Here is a 20,453-nt window from a genome sequence, read left to right as displayed (position 1 = left end):
GTCTGCCAGGAGCCAGCTTCAATGCCTGGTTCTTGACAGAACTTTACCCACCCACAACACCTCAAGACGTTTGCAGTATAACCTACAGACTTGATGCACCGAGTGAGTGTGTTGGCGTCAAGTTAGTGAATTTTTAATTTAGTACAATAAAGGATTTTGAAACCAGGACGTCACGGCAAAAGCTTGCCTCTTGACTGAAATACAGATCTCTGCACACACAGAACCCCACTGAAACGGGAAAGTCAAATGAGTGAATATTTTATGTTTGTTATGTGCAATGCAATTTGTCAAAGTCACCACACACCCACTGCACTGAATGCCAATCAGAGCAAGGGTTGAAATTCAAAATACTGAATATTCAAATTTAATCAAGTTCTATCATCCTGCATAGTAATGGGAAACAGGATTTTGCAAAAGCACAAAGAAAAGGATCAACTCAAATAAAAATAAATTAAAAAAAAAAAAAAAAAAAAAAAAGACATTCTGGGCACTTTTAATGCAAACTGTAACACGAACCTGGTTTTAATGACATTCAAGTTGATGAGAAAAAAAACTTTTTAAAAATCAATCAATGAATAACACTTTAGTGCCATGTTAAGATTCTATCGCAGGTGTCAATGCACTGTTTGTACCTGATGCTGGCTGCTTGGCAGACATTGAGTGCAGAGGTCATGATCTCAGCAGTGAAGCTCTCTGCGTAGCTCGTTCCATCATGGCCGATGCCACTGTCTGCGTTAAGGCTTGTGTTGCTCAGCTCACGTTTTGCGTTCTCCATGGCCAAAGTCACCATCTGCTCTGCAAATGCCGACTTGTGTTCTAGGTCAATGTGGATTTTAGGAATCTCTAGCCCATTGAGGGTTTCTGGCTTTGCTGGAAATGGTGGTCCCCTTCTCCTCCTCTGCAATATTGTCTGGTAGTGACGCTGATTAAATTTGGTGCAGTAGGGGCATTCAAAATTCTGACAGAACTGGCAGGTCATCTGTCCCTGGACTGATCCAGATCTAGTCACTTCAGAAAGCCTTTGGGCGTGTAAGCTTTTGTCCAAGCCGGTTGTCCTTAGATGATGCTGGGAAGAATGCCCTACTGAAGCTAGGCTCAGCTTTAGCGTGTCATCAACTATTTTCCTTGCATAGTGCTCAATGACCTGCATCATCCTTCTGTTGTACCCTCCATCAAGCAAGCTTTCTGTGCTGTGGTAATGACTCACCTTAGAATCCTTGGACAGTAAAGGACAGGAGAATGAGTTCCTAATGAGGTTCTCAGTCATATTTTCAAGTTTGGATTTTTTATAAAGACAAGAGTCAGTCAGAGACTTTGAGAGGCGTACAGAAGATAGACGAAGTGTTCGTGTGACATCACAAGTGATATTGTGGGCTAAAGATTCTGCAAAGTTCACTAGTTCAACACTGTCTCCCGAACTCTGCTTCTTTCTGCAACAATACTGTGGATCCTCACATGAGGGACCACCCACTGACTGCATCAAGTCCTTGCTTGCTGTGGACTCACTACTCGATGTCTTCCATTCATCCGGTAACGACTTGGAAGGACGAAGGCGGGTACCAGCAGATCTTTGTTTTATCTTGCGACTAGCATGAGCCAAACCTTGTTTTATGGACCGGTAGGCCAGACGACTGGCATATTGATCAAGGACCAACTCCCGACTGCCTCCCTCTTTTCTTAGCACCCTAATTAGGTAGCCGGCGTATTCATCGGTCACACTCTCACAGCTAGGAAACGCAGAGGACAATCCAGAGCTTGAACGACTAGACGTGGAACCAGGTGAGCGTAAAACCGAAGCCAGGAGATTGTTTGACCATTGTTCAGCCACCCTCTCCACCCTCCAGTCCCGGTTCTGATCTGTGCTTGCAAGAGTGTGATGGTGGTGGTGATGCAAACACTCTGCGCTGAGAAGATCTACACTACCTCTTGGAGAACCTTGGACAGAGGTCACCATCCTTTTCACATGACTGATCACTTCCCCGGCCACCTCACCCGCATACACCCATAAGGAGTTTAAAGTCTGTTGTGAAAATTGAGCTACACTGTCACGCCTTCTCTCACCTGGACCAGCAAATTCCCCAACCTCATCATCAACTCTCAGAGTGTCTATTTCGGTTGCCATTGAGACTATATGACAAGCCAACTGCTCAGCATAATGGAGAGCTTCCTTGTTGGAAAGCTTGTGAGATGCCAACTGCCTCAGTTCCTGCGGACGACTTTCTGACTCGACTGATTTGTCAGTGGCACTTATGATGGGATCTTCTTGTATATCATCTTCCTCTTCATCCTCATTACCATCTGCCTCTTCAGAAAGAGATCTCATCAGTTTTAACATAAACTCTGTCTTATCTGCCTCTGGACTCTTTTCTGTTGGACCCAGGCCAGGTTCAGGGTGATAGTGTGGAGTTGGAGGGGGGGTAGCAGGGGAAAATTCTTTGGCCAACTTGCTTTTTAACTTTTTGGAGAACTGTTTTATTTGTTTCTCCTTGGATATTTCACTTGGCTGCTGGGGGGTGGACGGAGGAGTGCCTGGTGTGCGACCCGATTTTTGACCAGAGTTTGGAGTAGCATTACCCTCAGAGTGAGACATCTTTTGTCCACCCAACTCTGCATTTGGTACATGCAGAGTCGCCCTCTGGCTCACAACTGTATTTGCAAGAATGTCAGAATCATCATCTAAACTTGTCTTTTTTTTAGAAGCACTTACAACCTCACAAGCTTCAGTCACTATCATTTCCACCATGTTGCCAGAGAAGTTTTGGAATGGTGATTTTCCATACAGGGAGCCTTTTTCACAGGTGGGTGTTTCAGTTACATTACTGTAAATGTGAGTTTCCGTACATGTATCTGAAGAAAATATTTTTTTAGGGCTGGCCTGTAAGGTATCTGATGAACTGGAACCGCGCTGGTCTTCAGGGTCCTTTAGACAAGAGATGGCTTGGCCCACTTGGGGCACAGGAATACAGCTTGCCATGCCTGACACAGTGAAAATAGCATCTTTCACCGTGCAGGGGGCACTCTCTCCTGAGGTTGCTGAAGTATCTGCTGAGTTTTCATTGGAAAGCTGCTGGTTTGCCAATGAACTGCGTGTGTGAGCACTCATATTCCCTGCATTAACAGGAGAAACACTGATGGCTGCTTGGCTAGTGAAGGCAATGTCAGCCTGAGAGAGCTCAATGAATGCCTCCTGGATAACTGACTCAGATAAGTCTGAAGCATAAGAAGTAACCACCTCCTCTTCCTCCTCCTCTTCATTCACACGGCCAAAAGTCCAATCACTGGGGGTTAATGGTGTCGACGGGTGGGAGAACTGACACACCTCCATTATACCTTCAAAAATCAGCTCTTCTGCTAAATCTGCCGCGAACTGGCTTACTGTGCAATGGAAAATCTGCTTTTTCACGTTCAAGAACTCTTTCAGTGCACCAGATATCGCCTCTCCAACCAAGAAGTTTGCTAACCCATTCATCGCACGGTCCTTCAACACATAGGCCTGCCGCATACCAATTTCATGAAAGGCCATCTGAAATACTGAGGATGTGAGTCTAGCAGCTAAGTGACACAAAGTGGTGGTGCAAGTAGACACACCTTTTTGGAGGTCTCGCAAAGCACTACCCAGACTCATTTCTACAAGGTCAGTTGCAAACCTCTGGATTCCATCCTTCAAACACTGTGATGTCTTTTGTAGCTTAGCAACAGTTACTGTATCCTGGATATCTGAGAGCTTCATCGTGTAGCCTAAGGGGTTGGTGAATTCCTTGTGGCAAACACAACTGAGATTTTTGTTGTCATTAATGTCTGTAGCAGATTGGTACCCGCAGACAGATCCAAGAATTTCTTTTGAGAGATTGCTAGCAAAGTCTGAGTAGGTTTTATACAAAGAACAAAGATCTTGAGGTTTACGTAACTCAGTGGTGCATCTTCCATCCTCACTTTTCTTCCAAAAATATTCCAGCACACCACTTGAATCTATCAGAGGGCTAAAGGCAGAGGAGCTCACTGGACTGAAGAGTGGACCAGCATTGTCCTCTGTGGGACTCTGTACAGGTTGTGGGGAGTCAGGCACCTCAGAGTGCGGTCCATAGGGGGAGCTTGGCTTAAGGGGAGTGGGTTTTTTCACATTGGCTGGGAGGATTGGTTGATCAAAGCAGTGAGGAAACATGCCTTTTGTTGAACTGTCTTTGGACGCCATAACAACAGTGTTAGATTCTACCGTCTGTGTGGTCGAAGCACTTTCATTTTCCATAGGCAGCATGAGAGGGCCCCTTTCTGAAGTGAAATCTTCGAGGTCATCAAACTGGTCAAAGCTGTCAAAAAATTCACTCACTTCAGAGTCTGAGTCTTCTACCCTCTCTCTAGGACCTCCCGGCACCTGAGGAATGTCCAGCTTGGCCAACATGCTTTTCTGGTAGCCCACCTCGTCAAGGAAAATGATAGGGCTGGGGCTGGAGCCATCAGATTCTTCTGATTCACTGATATGAACTGGCGGGGAGGATAGAGGTGCTCGTTGACTGCAGTAGGTCCACTGAGTTTCCGTGCCGGAGGACCTCTGCACAGTGACAGAAACCTCTGGCCCCGGCTTGTGTTTCGACACATACTTCTTTGAAGACGAGCTTATTATAATGTGAGAGCCTGAGAGTTCCTTTCGTCTCTTATGGGCAGGTACTGTCTGTGACGCCACATCACGTTTTTTAGAAGTGAGATAGGCTTCAGGTGTCCATGGAAATCAGCAAAAAAAAGAAGACGGAGAGAAGCCAGATTAGAAAATGTTATATTGTCTTCAATACATTCCCAAGACACACACCATTAGTGCAATGAAAAGAGTATTTGCCCCCTTCTCAAATTCACATATTGACCATTTGGTCCCACACTTCCCACTCTCCTGTGGCCAGTAAGACTGTACCAATTCGGCTTTGTGGGCCAAAATATCCCAAAATAAGAGGCTAATCAATTTCCAGAACTGTATTTCCGTTAAATGAGACTTAATTCCTCAAACAGTGGCAGTGCTACCTCAACCAAATCACACTAATCCCTGAAGAGCAGATATGGATTCTCCATAGCTTAATTGTGGTGCTGTTACTGTGTAGTTTTTTTTATTGTCTAAGACTACTTATCATTTCACTCGGGAAAACATTTCTCACTTATCTAATGATTTTCATTCCTACGTAGTTGAAGAAAGCAAGGGCCACTGGGCAACTACATTAAGAAATTTGGTGGCAAGTTACCGCTGTATCGAAAGGGTTCTTCTGTATATTCTACTGAGCATTTCAACTTACAGGAATTCTCTCCCGTTTCGTCCTCCTCGAGATTCTCAAGCGCAGTGACAAAATCGTCTTCGATAGAGGAAACAGACTGGTTGGTGTCATCGTCCTCTGAAGGTCTCGCCTCACCCCTGTGGAGACGTTGCAGCTCCAGCGCATAGCGGACACCGGTGACGTAACACCCAATTAGACCGGTCAACGATGTGAAGGTAGCTGGATGTTGCCCGCTGACACAAGGGTTGTGTCGAAAGACACATACAGCCTTTAGCCAACACTGTGATGAGGATTGGAGGGAAGAAAAAAAAAGTTCTTCTCAGGTTTCAAAGGAATCTGGTTGTGGCTATTTTGCATGCCGTGTGAAGTGTAAGGTGGTGGAATTTAAATACAACATCATTTTTTTCAACCTACTTGAGGCCCACTGTCATTGGGATCTTTAAGTCTTCGGGAGTCTTTGAACAACTGAACTTCATCATTTCTCAGACCATGAACATGGAAGGTCCTGAGCATCTCACACATTCCAGCCGGAAGGGAGGCCAAGGCCTGAAAGAATAAAGAATACATTGATGCATAATAAATCCACTCACTGTCATATGTATATGATCATATGCAACACAGTCTAAACTTATAGCACTCTCTATAAGGACCATGTGAAATTGCAGAACAGAAGACCACTTGATCCGCTGTGGCACTTAATTCAGAACTAAGCAAAGGCGCAATATTACTCAAACTGAGCACATAAACACAGGATTCTTAAATCATATAATTGGAGGATAGCACCAATATTTGTAAAAAAAAAAAAAAAAAAAAAAAACACAACAAGATGTGTTAATTAAAGCTATTATGGAAAGTGGAGTTTGAAATGTCACAGTAATGACACGCCAACCTATCAGACTCTGAGGAATTTAGTCCCGTATGATCTTATTGGTTGCTAATAGAATGATGTTTTTTTTTTTTTTAGGTTATGGCCCCAATCTGAATAAAGAAATTTGCTGATTCAAATTCACCCACATCTTCCCCCACGATTCCATGTCAATGCTGTTAACTGATAACAGCAACTCTGCAAAAAGGTGACTTCGAAACACAAAGTGAAGGGGCTACTTATCCGTGGTGAAAATTATAAAGGCACCTGATCCACAGCATCGTCGCTTTCATTCTGACCAGGCAGGCAGACAAAATGAACCTAAAAGAGGATAAAAAGCTCTCATCTTGGCTTATGATTTGAATTTTGTATATGCCTGTGTGCATGAGACAAACCTCTGTCACTTTTGTACTTTTGGATGGGAGTTCCAGGTTGATACTGCATAGATCCTTTCTGCTACGTAAAATACTCTTAACAAACTGTGCTCCGGTGTCACGAACAGTCTGCAAACACAAATGGATAGTCATTGCTAACATATAGACAGATCAACCATAGTTAAAGGGTACCATGGATAGAAAGACATGTAGTTCTTAAAGGGAACCACGGATAGAAAGACATGTAGTTCTTAAAGGGTACCACGGATAGAAAGACATGTAGTTCTTAAAGGGTACCACGGATAGAAAGACATGTAGTTCTTAAAGGGTACCACGGATAGAAAGACATGTAGTTCTTAAAAGATAAATGTTAGAACGAGTTATAATAATTTGGTATTAAAACCCCTCTTAATGTTTTCCTTTTAATAAAATTTGTACAATTTTATATATAAAAAAAAATAAATAAACTACCGTAATTTTCCGAATATAAGGCGCACTTTTTTTCCCCAAGATCAACTTGTAAAATCATGGTGCGCATTAAACACGGGTACAGGGATGGAGACAGAAATATATACATATATATATATATAGATATATATATATATATATATATAGATAGATAGATATATAGATATAGATATATAGATATATATATAGATATATATATAAAGACTGATTTTTTTTTTTTTTTTTTTGACACGGCCATGTTGTGTTGGAAGAAACGTATGCGGCGATCCGTTGCCGACCATTACGGTACTTGACGTCACCATTTTGTTTCGTTAATAACTCAATCTGCTTGGTCGAATGATTTCGTCTGTGTTAAATTCTGCTTTTTTCACTCTTCATAAAGCACAGAATTTAGTTTCTTGAACTCATTTAAGTCACTGTTTATTGCAGCTCCGCAACTCGGACCATAACAAACGTAACACAACAAAGACTTCCTGTGTCCATCAACTATATCTGTCCCTCGGGAAACTCAAACCCAAATAACAATGGTTCCTATTGTTACAGTCTAGTGTACAGCGATGTGCTTTTTCCGATTTCCGACGTAAATCCTCTTTTATTTTACTGTATCAATCCATGGAAGAAACATTTATTCATCATGATGAAACGAGCAAGTTATACAGCAGCCTTTAAAAGAAAGGTCACATCTGTTTTGTTTTCTCATGGATTCTGGTAAGTTGAAGTTGTCAGATCATATTCTTAGTTCTTACTGTACATATTGTCAGTTTACGGTAACGTTTTGAACACCAATGTGCCATGCTGGTGCTGTGTTTCACCAGTCAGTAAAATGGCATTTCTGTATCTGTACACGAGCTCTGTTTCCTTGTATTCTTCTATTTATTGGTGCTAAAATTAGGGTACGCGTTATACACTAGTACAATAATTTCCCCTAGATTTTACAAGTAAATTTGGGGTGCCCGTTATACATGGGTGCGTCTTATATTCGGGAAATTACGATAATAGCTCGCCCTTGTTGAGAAAGTGACGTCACATTGGCTCACTGCCGTACTTCCACAGTGTCACTCTAACTATTTAAGGTAGTGATTTAAATACACCACAAGGTGTCAATGACAAGTTTTAAATTAATTAGAAATCAAGTCAACGAGTAAGTTTTATGTGTATTTTGCATATTTTGATTGTGAATGCCAGTTCTCTTTGCATTGTTGTTCAACCGTGTGAGAATAGGGCCTCATTAATACAGATTGAAGCGCTTTTCTTTTTGTGAACACAATTTTTTTGTTAGCAGTATTTTCACTATAATATACTTATTTTTCTTGTTAAGGATTTGCCAAAGCTTATGCCAATAAACGGCGCGGTCCAATGAACGCCTGCGTCAACCCGACTTTCTCTGCCTCTTAGATCTCAATGTGCAAAATAAGGCGTCATTATAATCTTTTGGGCATGAATACATTTATTCGTTTTACATGTTGCTTATTCACCGGGAAGCAACGGGCAGGATGATCAACAATCTGGACACCTGCTTTTACGTGACAAGAATAAGGTAAGACGTCATTAAACGCCATGAAACGTCTCGGTAGAGGCACGCGTTTTCGTGTGTTGTGATGCACGGCCCCGGGCTATCGGGAAAAATAATCAAAACTGCCGTGTTTCACTAATCATATGTAAGGCACATGGCAGCTCTGGATGCTAACTATCTCCATAATAATATTGGAATAAGTTGGATCCCACAATAGTTTACCGTGAAGCTCTGCAAACAGTTTTTGACATCAAACACTCTCCTGCTCTCGTCACTAGAGCAGAGGAGTGCTGTCACTAGCGAACTTGACCCATAAACGCTACTCGACTCCCTTTTGCTGTCCTTGACATTAATGTTCCACTCGGGTACAAATTGGAAAGGCAGAATCGAGGACATTTTAATGTGGTTGAAGAGTGACACGGTGGAATTCCGGCAGCGTGTCCATGTGGCGTCACTGCCCTGCGACTTCAACAACAATGCCGACCTAATAGTTAAAATAATTTTACAAATTTTATCAAAACGAAAACATTTAGAGGGATTTTAATACCAAATTATAACTCGTACTAACATATATTTTTTAGGAACTACATCTTTCTATCCATGGTACCCTTTAATAATAACTGCCAAAGTAGTCCTTTATATTTTGTTAAACATATTAAAGTTTAATGCGCCAAGAAACACAAGGAATGGACATCAGGCGAGTGGAAAATGTGTGGTTTTAAAAGTCTGAGGACTCCAAATTTCAGATCAACCTCATCGCCCTAGAATGCACTGTGCACTCAAAAATATGGCGGCTTGATATTGTCGACAAAAAAAAACATATCACTGGAATACATGGCATTCCAACCCCAAATATTATAGTAGAGGCCAGTGGTTGCGTTTGTAAGTCCCTTCTCAGTTCATTGTTTATGCTTCATGTAATGTTAGCTGAGTGTGTTACGTTGGCATACTGTACACCTAGTCAACCTGTTGTTCTCTATTCTACTTCTTTTGTAGCGACTGTAGTCACTGTTCTTATTGGTCAGTTCCGCCCGCAAAGGTTAATGGGTATCTTGTAATAGCCGATTACCGAGAGTAGGGTTGTTGACTAAATGCTTGCGCAACTGCATGCAGGTCACAGTGGTATTGTTAAAATGAAAGAAATGGCGAGAAGTTATTTTTGGTGGCCAGGATTAGATAAACAGATCGAAGAGACGGTAAAAAGTTGTTCATCTTGCCAGAAGATTCGCAACAATCCACCTGCAGCCCCACTTCATCCTTGGGATTTTCCTCAGGACCCTTGGCACCGCGAACAGCCAGTGAAAGTAAAGTCCTGTGTCTCCAAACTTAGTCCCTCACGTCACTTGCCAAATACTTTTATATTGCCGTTCTAGATTAAATTTTTGTTTTTGGTGCTGAAATTTATCAAATAAGTATCCCCATAAAAATGTGACTCGCACTCCAGTGTTTTTTTTTTTTTCTTCTTTACAATGCATTTTTGTCTTACTTATATACCGGAGTAGGCATGTGCCGGTATGATATTTTGACAGTGCGATAACCGTGAGCAAAAATACCGCGGTTTCACGGTATCACGGTATTGCAATTATAGCTCCAAAAAATTTCGAGATGTATGGGTTAAAAAAATAACTTTTCTATTGAACAGGATTTTTTTTTTCAGACCATAGTTGCAAATTGGAACATGAATATATTGTTAAAATAAATAAATTATCAATTAAAAAAATAGTTTAAATAAAATTAAAGTAAATATAACTTGTAGACTATACTCACAGCCACAGCTTAAGTTGCTCAAGATTAGAGCAAGAACAAAATAATTTCTATAAAAAAAGTAAAAACACTTCTGAATAAATTTTTTAAAAAATTTATACTGCATGACTTTTTTTGAGGGTGGAAAAGCTTAAGTGAAGTTTCGCCATTTTCAGCCACTGTGTCAACTCTAGTCTACATGATGTCATGCCTTTGTGTTAAAAAGAACAAAGAATTCATAAGTCAGTTAAAAATGTATAAGTTAGTTAAAATTGTTGTGGAAAGGTTTCATTAAAAAAAAAAAAAAAAAAAATTTTTTTTTGGGAACATTGGGAATGAGACCTCTCCTTGATCCAGCGAACGTGGATTTCAGCTTAGGGCAAGATCATCTTTCGCAATTAGCGATCTTTGACGCTATCACTTTTTCCCCTTCATTCAAGCGAATCAAGCTTGTTTTCTCACTCTGCGGCTGTCACACTCAACGAAGTTGCTCTCCCAGCTAAGCCTAGGCTAACATTCATCTTTGTATGCTTTTAGTTAGTTTGTATATTGAATTTGAAAGGAAAATGTGTGTTTTGTTTTTGGCGAACTTTTTCCATGGTGCTAATCTTTTGAAGCTACTCACCTGAAAAAATCTAATTGTACAACATTTTAAATGTATTCATTTTGTATATTACACTTACCACGATTTGAGAGCTCAATAAATTGAAGAACAGTACGCCTTATGTTTGGAGTATTTGTTTTTGGGTTAGCTGGCTGGCTAGCCGATAGCGTCACTTTCACACACAGCAACAAACGGGAGGGGGTGAGCGCTGCTGCGCCAAGCCGCTTCTGGCTGCATTTTTGACACAAGAAAAATAGCGAATGCCGTACTACGGTCTGACGGAAAATTTTAGTGGCTTTGAAACCGCGACGTTTTCACACCACGGTAAACAGTGAAACCGGTAACCGGCACATGCCTATACCGGAGCGACTTATACAAAAACACTAATAATTAGCCTTCACATTTTGCATGAAGTAAGCTTGTCAGTCATTGAAGCCTTTCAGCCAGTAGTTAACTTGGCGCAAAAGGCAATTAATTCCCTTAAACAAATCTTTTTGTGTGTTTTTTTTGTTTGTTGGTTTCACAAAAGCATGTTGCTTATCTACTACATAGCTTTGCAAGTTTTCTGCTGGAAACCTCGATTTGGTTTCACTTTCCAGCTGGCAGTTCAAGTAGTTTAGACATTTAAACATTTCATACATATTTACCCAAAAGTAGCATAAATTATGATCGCTAACCTCTTTTCTGACAAAAGCCCTTGACCTTATTGGGGCTCCTCGAACACGTGCACAAGCGTCCATGTCAACTAAGGAAGGCCCGCACTCCTGGAAGCAGAAAGCGTCATTAGAGGGAGAAAAACACAAATGATTTCAAATGAAAGAATCAGAAGTTTGAGGCTCTAAGCTCAAACGAATTTCGAGTTATGGCCCTTCAAGGTTTGGGTTTAACGGCAACTTTTGGGAATAGGAGTTCGACACTAAATTCTGGACCATATTTGGGGACCCTCATCTTGTTTTAATATTGGTATATCCATTTAAATTGCTATATTTAATGTATTTCTCTGAATTTAAGGTGCACTTTAAAACCTTTGTTTTTCACCAAAATCCAATGCACCTTATACAGTGGTTCCTCCACATACGATTGCTTGGACACACTATCTTTTCGACATTGAACGTAAAATTTGACTTGCCATTTGTTTCTACATCTGACGACATGCTCGAAATATGACATGACAGCGCCATGCAGGCGTACGCACGGCAGATTTTCTTGTGAGAGAAATCAACACAGGTTTCAAAAAGTTGGTACAGGTGGTGAAACAAGGAAAAAGGTGATGCTTACCATTGTAATGAAGATGCAAATGATAGAAAAATATGAGCGTGGGGTGTGCATTCGTGAACTGGCTCAACAATACAGCCATAGAATGTCTACAATCTTCACGGTCCTCTTCCGACCTTCGATCGCCAGTCTTTATAAGTTGACAATTATGATTGTGGTAACACCACCAAAGAAATCTCCAGCTTCGTCAGGTTTTTATCATTTATTTCATAAGTTGTGCAACACAACACATCTACTGTCCGCCGCAGTTGACGGTGTTCTCACCAAAACATTAAAAGTGAACTCTGCACCGCACCGCTCCCGCTCTCTGTCACGTCAGCGACACGGTGAGTTCAGGTACAGCACGCAAAACATGTTTGCCACATTAGAACACAATTCATTACGTTATTACAGGAATTATTATATTATTATTCCGATTTTTATTTAAACCGTATTAATTTTACTATGTGTAATTGCCATTTGTAATAGTACCAGCAGTATTTATTAAGGATTTGGTGTAGGTATCTGGGCTCTGGAACGAATTAATGGAATTATAATGTATTCTTATGGGAAAATCCTGCTCGACATACGACCATTTCGACTTACAAACAAGGTCTTGGAACGAATTAACTTCGTATGTAGAGGTACCACTGTATATGAATTCTGGTCATGCCTAATGACCTCAAACCTATTTTGTTGTTGCGTAAGTGTATTATAGACCTCCAGTATATCATCAAGACACATAGTCATCAAGGCCCCAAATCAAATAAACATAATAAATTAATTAATGATAGAATGCGCCCGCCTTATATAATCATGTTAGCCATATTCATGAAAATACACTTGCTCATTGATGGTACGCATCATGTGCACAATATAGTCTGAAAAATAAAAATTAAAAAATGATATCAGTGATCCCTCGCTACTTCACGCTTCGAATTGTGTGCCCTCAGTCTATCGCGGATTTTTTTTCGGTCAAAAAAAAAAAAAAAATAAATAAATAAATAGAGAAAATATGGTGTAAAAGCTGCCCGTGCCCTAGCAGAAGGCAAGGAGAGCCCGCCCAACTCAAAATCCACTGCTCTGATTCGCTGGCCAGCATCACTCGGGAATATCCAAGTTGATTGGCCAAGACGTTTAACCTTGCTGCTATCGAAGGGGACCGCTCTCGCTCGCCTTCTTGAGCTTGTGACGTCGTTGAAAATGGCTCCAAAGCGTCCTACACCTGCTAAATGCTTTAGCGAACCCAAGAAGAAAAGAAAAATGATGACAGTGCACGGGAAAGTTCAATTGTTGGACATGCTTAAAGTTGGCCACAGCTATGTGTCTGTTACACGCCATTACGGACTAAATGAATCAACCGTTTGCTACATAAAAAAAGACTAAGCAAAAATCCGTAAAACGGCCTCACTGTTGTTTTCCATGGACACTAAGCGAGTTGTGACTCCTCGCAACAAGATGATTGTAAAAATGGAAAATGCACAAACAGTGTGGAAATTGGACTGTCAGAAAAAGAAGGTGAGTCTCGATACAAACATGATTCGGGCAAAATACAACGCGCTGTATGATGGCCTCATTCCTGAAGGAGTTTAATGAAGGTGGAGGTGATGACGACTCAGACGAAAATGAACCACAGCCTAGTACCAATGCTTTAAGTTAAGAAAATTGCGGTTTTGTTTGCTTATTCGAAAAATTTAAAAAGGGGTTTAGACTTCGCAGCGTTACGTTGTAAGGGGGAGGCCTCCTCGACGGACCATGGCGCAGACCAATTTTCCCAATTAATTGAAGAGGGTGGCTATCTCCTGGAGCAGGTGTTTAACATGGATGAGACTGGCCTTTTTTGGTAGAGGATGCCGTCCAGGATGTTCCTTTTCAAGCAAGAATTGAAGAGACGAGGCTTTCTTTGCTTAAAAGAAAAAACAATGGTCACAACTCCCCATTACGATGTTCCTTGTGTGCAGGACACCTCCTGCAGAAGCTTCTCAATAAATCATCTTTACCTTCTTCATCTCCATTGTTCTGCCAATTCTTCATTTATCAAGATCATCAGTGTGGTGAGTACATTTTATTCATCTTCTGCATGTTATGGTATATTAATATTGTATTTACGTTTCAAACTACTGTTCTGTATACAACAAATATTTAAAGAATGTGCTACACATCAGAAAAAAATATCCTGTGTCCAAGGGCTGAACAGGGCAGATTTATACATAAAAAAAAAAAAAAATTCTGGGTGGTCGCTACTTCACGTTTTTTCACTTATCGCGGTGGGTTCTGGTCCCCATTAACCGCGAAAAATGAGGGATCACTGTATTCATCTTTTGTATTAGAATTTGCACACAAAAAAATCTTAGTTCCATTATTTTTTGGCATATTAGCCCTTTGAAAGTGGACATTTTAAATGACGATTTTTATGTTTTCAGTCAAAATAGATTGGATTTCTGTCGTCTTGAATGGCAGCTAATGATTAAAAAAAAAAAAAACTTACAACTTGCAGCAGCAGGAAAATTGCTGATCTGTGTTGCCCTAATTTAAGTGTGTTAACCTGCCACAGTTAGTGTGTGGTCAATGTAAAAATGTATTTTGGAAGAAACCTCTTAATTCTTTTTCCAAGTGTTTTCATGACTGAAAGAGACTTCAACCATAAATAGCAAACTCACTTTCTTCTCCACTGCTCTAATTCCGGACTCTATGCCAGTGGTTCTTAACCTGTGTTTGATCGAACCCTAGGGGTTCGGTGAGTAGGTTTCAGGGGTTCGGTGGAGCCTCTGCCGCTGAGGTCAAGACAGAAAGACTCACTGCGTCTATAGACCCTACCCACCGACGTCACAAAATCACGTGATCGCTGTATTGTTCCGCCCCATTGTCCGTCATTTTGTGTCTGTATTATCAATGGTCTCAATTGATCGAGCAATTTATAATGCATTTCATGGAAGACCCGGTGCTTTCGGATGCCGTAAACTCACTGGATGCGTTGCATAAAAGGCGTTATGTGGAAAAGCTTCAGTTTATCCAGTCGCCAGATCAATATTTGATGACAAATCGATTTTTTTCGACCCGCTGTCTTCGCCGTCTTTGCCTGACATCTGCTAGCTACCCTGATATTTACAACTATCTTGTCCACACAAAATCAGCCTATTCTCACGAAAGTTTGAAAAACTTTAAGAGCTTGGAGGCTTATAAATACTTCGTTGCTGGTTGGGTGAAACAGGTCCTCGTCCACGAAAATTCGGCAGGAATCTATCTTGTGCTTGGAAAGGTGAGTTACGAAATTTTCAATTCAAAATCTTTTCTTCTTGCTAACATCCACTGTCAAGTCTAATGTATTTCATGTCATTTGTCAATGGAGCTAGGGCTTTTAATGTTTATATGGTTTAGCGATAGCACTCTCACTACATACATACGTGTATGTTGTCGGCGATTAGCCTAGCAATGATCTTAATTGTGGTTGTCAGCCCAAAACCCTCTAAATATATATTAAATGCATCTTACCAGATATAAAATGACTACTACATAATCTGTGGTAATCGTTTGGAGCCCAGTTTTCTCGTCGAATTGCAGCAGCCCATCTCGCTCTCCTCACCGAGTCTCTCAGAATCCGGTAGAACTTCAAGTCTCTCCGTCTATCTTCTCTGTTATTGCAACCGACCGCCACACACGCCTTCACCATTTTGATTATTAATGTTAACGAGCAGAAAAACACGCCGTAAATAGGAGGAATGTACGTAGCCGTAACAGGTAAATACGATGTGTTGACGGACAATTGTGCGGCACCAGTCAGGAGGGCTGAGTTGTGACGTCACGTGGGTAGGGTCTATACGCGATGGCATTCCCCTATGGCCATCACTGGCTGCAGATGGCCATGTGACATTGCTTGGCCAATCCGTGCTGCGAGGAATTTAGTGCACTCAGGTGTGATCCAACGCGTGAATGTCACCGTTGTACATCATGTAATTACTTTATACATATTTCAATCCATATTAACTCCCTTGAGCAAAAAAGAAAGTGGTTGGATGGATATGTACAATTGGGATTCTCATGTATTGTACCACTGCTCTATGCTAAATGTTAATTTTCAATTAAAACTGTTTAAATTTTTTAATGTTGAAAATTACTGAATAAAACTACAAATGTCTTCCCTAATATAATGATTGCGATACAGATAATTGTACAATATACATAGTCAGTATAAACACAGACAATATACACACAGACACTCAAACGGGACTGAATGCGGTTTTTATGTTAAGAAAGGCAAATGTTTTTGTTATTTTAAACGCCACAATTACTGTATGTGTTTAACGTTGTTCGTAAATAGAGATTATTTTTTAAAAAAGAGCTTGCTCTTAGTTGTCCCTCGTTGAACAAATAAAGCTAGGACTGAATTAAATTGATGATTATTCAATAAGGTTTTAATGTAAATGTGTAAATTGTAAAAGCATAGCTAATGACAGAATGTACCTATTTATGGCCTCACACTGTGGATGCTGATGTTGTTTTACTATCACATGGACGATGGACATTAGGACGGGCAAAACAATTATGTGATAAATAAACGACATTCGTTTGAAAATATAAATACATCGGTGATATAAAAAGAAGGAGAAGGACTGGCATGCTCGTTGAAGGGCTGTCAATCAAGTGAGCTAGCAAGAATAATAATAGGCCGCAGTTAGCAAACGCCTTGTTGTCACCAAAAGCAGTAGCTACCAACAACTACGCAAACTAATGTCAATTTAGACGTACCCCAAATGACGTAAAGGACAGCGAATGCAAAACATCGACATGGTCACGTTTGCGTAGTTTACCTGTGCTGCTCGGTGATGTTGATCGATTTCCAGCAGCGCCGCCGACGTTAAACGCTGTGCGCCCTTCACGTACACAAAATCAGCTCGGGATTTTTCGACACTTCTCTTTGGAAGCGTACGTGAAATAAACAGTGCCTTCATTCGCCTCATTCATTCAGACCTATGAAATCAATTACATTATCATCACAAAGAGACGCGAAATAATACTCCATGAGGGTATTTGAACGTGCATTGACGTTGTTTACAGAGGCACGGGAAGTCGACTGGCGTCCACTTTGAACAATTTCTTTGAATGCAACTCAACTCTCTTTTCCCAATGCATGAATGCAGTACTGTGTGAAAATGTGAAAACAAGAGGATCTAAGACATCACTAATCGAAGCCTGAACAACAGCGTAATGGCGTACCGCACGCATGCTATTTTTAAACCGTGACGTCGCATCGTAAAGCGGAAGTAAAGCCGACGTGGGACATTATAGACCCGCTCTCGCATACAAACGACGTAATTTGTGCTACTTTTCTCCGGTAATCTTTCAAAAACGAACATGCCGATCACACGTTGCTTTTTTGGAACTTGTAGAAACGACTCTAGACATTACGACACATGAAGGATGTTTTCTTCATACAATTCCGGAAACCAAAAACTCGGGAGGAAAAAATGTAAAGACTGAATCAACTTGTGCTGACTTTAACACCAGCTCGGTGAATCCATTCACATTTCATACGCAGTAAACATTTTGTTGGGTTGGCGTGGTCTTTCAGAGGACAAAGTGGTAAGCCATTTTTATATTCTTAACTTATTTGTTAATACAGTGGTATCTGACTGCCACTGTTACCGTTTCTGTTTGTATATATATATATATATATATATTTATAAACAATTTTAAGTTTAACTTTAAGGGGAAGTGTAAATAATTATAGAATTAAGATTTGTTATCAATGAAAAAATGAAAAGTGTTCGTTGGCTGTCACTGAGTAGCATTTGCGATCGCTACACAAAGCTGACTAAATTACCACCAAGAATGGTCAGAGACGTAGGACAACCAGAGGATATATAAAAAAGACAGGGCTGATGGTAAAGGATAGCTTGTTGAAACAGGAGAATGTCATTGTCAGTCGCATTGATAAAAAAGCTAGGGCTATGCTTAGGTCGGCTCTTTTTTTTTCATCTTTTTCAGCCTTCGACACTCAAGCCATCTCTTTAACTGAACATTTTTATGTTCTTCCACATCTTTGCCAGTCAATTTGGCACCAAGCACATCATTTTCGGAGAGAATTGGTAGGTTTAGCTCTGTAAACGTCTCCTTCGTACACGATTTCCATTCATTTCCTATTAGGGACAAACGGAGGCTTGTCCCTACTTAGCAACAGTAGCTAATGTCATGAATATTAATGAGCGGAAGTGACGTGTTGCTTGCGGTACGCCATTAAACTGCGTAGGATAGATACGCAACAATCGGGCTGCATTCCAATCACGGTTTGAGTTGTCCTCGCTCACTTGCCATGAGCACTGCCATGAGTAGCGCTATACTGCCTATTTCAAATCAGTAGCGCCTCCCGAAATTCTTCATAGGGGTGGCCAAATGGGGCCACTTAAAACCTTGGGGTGGCACACCAAAAAATAAAAGCCATAATTTCAGGTTTTTACTATGTTGTAGTATTAAACAGGCCAGTGCAAAATTGTCAGAAAGACTTCAAGACACACCTTCTGATATACTTTTGTTGATGGTGTTATATTGCTTATGCTATACTGTTATCAGGCCCGGAGTGACTAATCGGGAGCTTCTGGACGATTCCAGAAGGGCCGGCCGGCCAGATGGGCCGGTCCGCGTTTTATTAAAAAAAAAAAAAAAAAAAAAAATTACACTGTTATCATTTTTTGTTTGGTATTTATTTATGACAGTGTCACTGAGTATAACTTACATTCTGTTACCGCTGTCCCTGTGGGCCGTCTTAAAAAAAAAAAAAAACAGTATTATTTTTTTTTCCAGACTCATCCTCACGTGTGCAGACGAAAAATACAGCATGCAGCTCCGCCCCCTAATTGTAGTCTGTATTGAGCCAAATTAGCTGCTATCTCGGTGCTCGGATGGATAAAAAGAGCAAGGGTGGCGCTGAAAAATAAGAATTAAAAAGAGAAAAGCACTCGTGAAAGAATCGGCAAAATGCGCGAAAATAGCTAATGTTTTTTCATGCAACGACCTTGCTGCCTCAAACTACAGAGGATTACAACGAAAGTGGTAAGGCCAGATGGCGAATAAAATGCAACTTGCATCGTGTGATACGACAATATGTAATTGTGGAAACTTTGGCTTCTTGTAGCACCTCACAAGGGATATGTAGCAGCAAGCATTAGCCATAATGAACACACCACAGGTGCAGAGCTGGAAGGTAGGATTGCCATGTCGTTCAGCGAGTGAACATTAGAATTAATATAATCAATTACGTGGCGTTTTTAAAGTGGAAATGGAAAATGGATAATAGTATCATTAGAAGTTGTTACAATGTGCAATACGTATTCTTTATTTTTCATATTGTTATGTTGCTATGTTTGTTTTATCTGTAAGCACTCATTTTGTTAATATTTGATGTTGCAGAAAAGGTCTTATTTATTCATTTATTTTGGGGCTGCCAAAATTATCGCGTTAACGGGCGGTAATTAATTTTTTAAATGAATCACGTTAAAATATTTGACGCAATTAACGCACATGCCCTGCTCAGACAGATTTAAATGACAGTACAATGACATGCCCACTTGTTAATTGTGCTTTATGGAGTTTTGCCGCCCTCCGCTGGCGTTTGGGTGCGACTGATTTTATAGGCTTCAGCACCCATGAGCATTGTGTAAGTAATTATTGACATCAACAATGGCGGGCTACTAGTTTATTTTTTGATTGAAAATTTTACAAATTTTATTAAAACGAAAACATTAAGAGGGGTTTTAATATAAAATTTCTATAACTTGTACTAACATTTATCTTTTAAGAACTACAAGTCTTTCTATCCATGGATCGCTTTAACAGAATGTTAATAATGTTAATGCCATCTTGTTGATTTATTGTTATAATAAACAAATACAGTCCTTATGTACCTTATGTTGAATGTATATATCCATCTTGTGTCTCATCTTTCCATTCCAACAATAATTTACAGAAAAATATGGCATATTTTATAGATGGTTTGAATTGCGATTAATTACGATTAATTTTTAAGCTGTAATTAACTCGATCAAAAATTTTAATCATTTGACAGGCCTAATTTATTTTTCAAATGTATCATTTAATATAGTTTTTTTTAAAATCCATTTTTAAATTTGTTCAAAATATGTTGTGTTGCACTTGTTAAAATAAAGCCACCTTGTTAAACAACCATGACCTGCACTGAATTGGAATACACAGAATTACAGTACACGGCTTTAGAGAACACTGAACTTAACACGTGTATGCATAATGACATAATTTTAAATGAGTGGGCCGGTCTGAGGCATGAAATTCCAGGGCCGAAAATGAGTCCCACTCCGGCCCTGACTGTTATTATACTATTTAATGTACAAAGTCCATAATAGTCCAG

The 20,453-nt window shown here is 40.2% G+C and overlaps 1 protein-coding gene across 8 annotated transcripts in view; it reads right to left on the bottom strand.

The window, feature by feature from the left end:
• akap11 (A kinase (PRKA) anchor protein 11) overlaps window positions 1–17,164 on the bottom strand; it is a 48,182-nt gene extending 31,018 nt beyond the window's left edge. For 2 of the 8 annotated variants that reach the window (XM_057852555.1, XM_057852562.1), the window contains exons 1-7: window positions 16,885–17,163; window positions 11,500–11,586; window positions 6,516–6,623; window positions 6,388–6,441; window positions 5,670–5,801; window positions 5,277–5,535; window positions 633–4,707 (exon numbers count right to left, since the gene is read on the bottom strand). In XM_057852555.1, the coding sequence (XP_057708538.1) occupies window positions 633–4,707; window positions 5,277–5,535; window positions 5,670–5,801; window positions 6,388–6,441; window positions 6,516–6,623; window positions 11,500–11,586; window positions 16,885–17,034 (4,865 nt within the window). In that variant the 5' untranslated portion in view covers window positions 17,035–17,163. Of the gene's footprint in view, window positions 1–632; window positions 4,708–5,276; window positions 5,536–5,669; window positions 5,802–6,387; window positions 6,442–6,515; window positions 6,624–11,499; window positions 11,587–13,801; window positions 13,983–14,076; window positions 14,173–16,822; window positions 16,849–16,884 lie in introns of those variants that run through there. The other 6 variants (XM_057852557.1, XM_057852559.1, XM_057852558.1 and 3 more) reach the window with 6 other exon arrangements.
• Window positions 17,165–20,453: the final 3,289 nt, after the last annotated feature.

The sequence above is a fragment of the Corythoichthys intestinalis genome, chromosome 12 (assembly GCF_030265065.1).
Source record: "Corythoichthys intestinalis isolate RoL2023-P3 chromosome 12, ASM3026506v1, whole genome shotgun sequence".
Lineage (NCBI taxonomy): Eukaryota > Metazoa > Chordata > Actinopteri > Syngnathiformes > Syngnathidae > Corythoichthys > Corythoichthys intestinalis.
The sequence above is the reverse complement of the archived record's forward strand: the minus strand, read 5'-3'. Positions and strand labels throughout refer to the sequence as shown.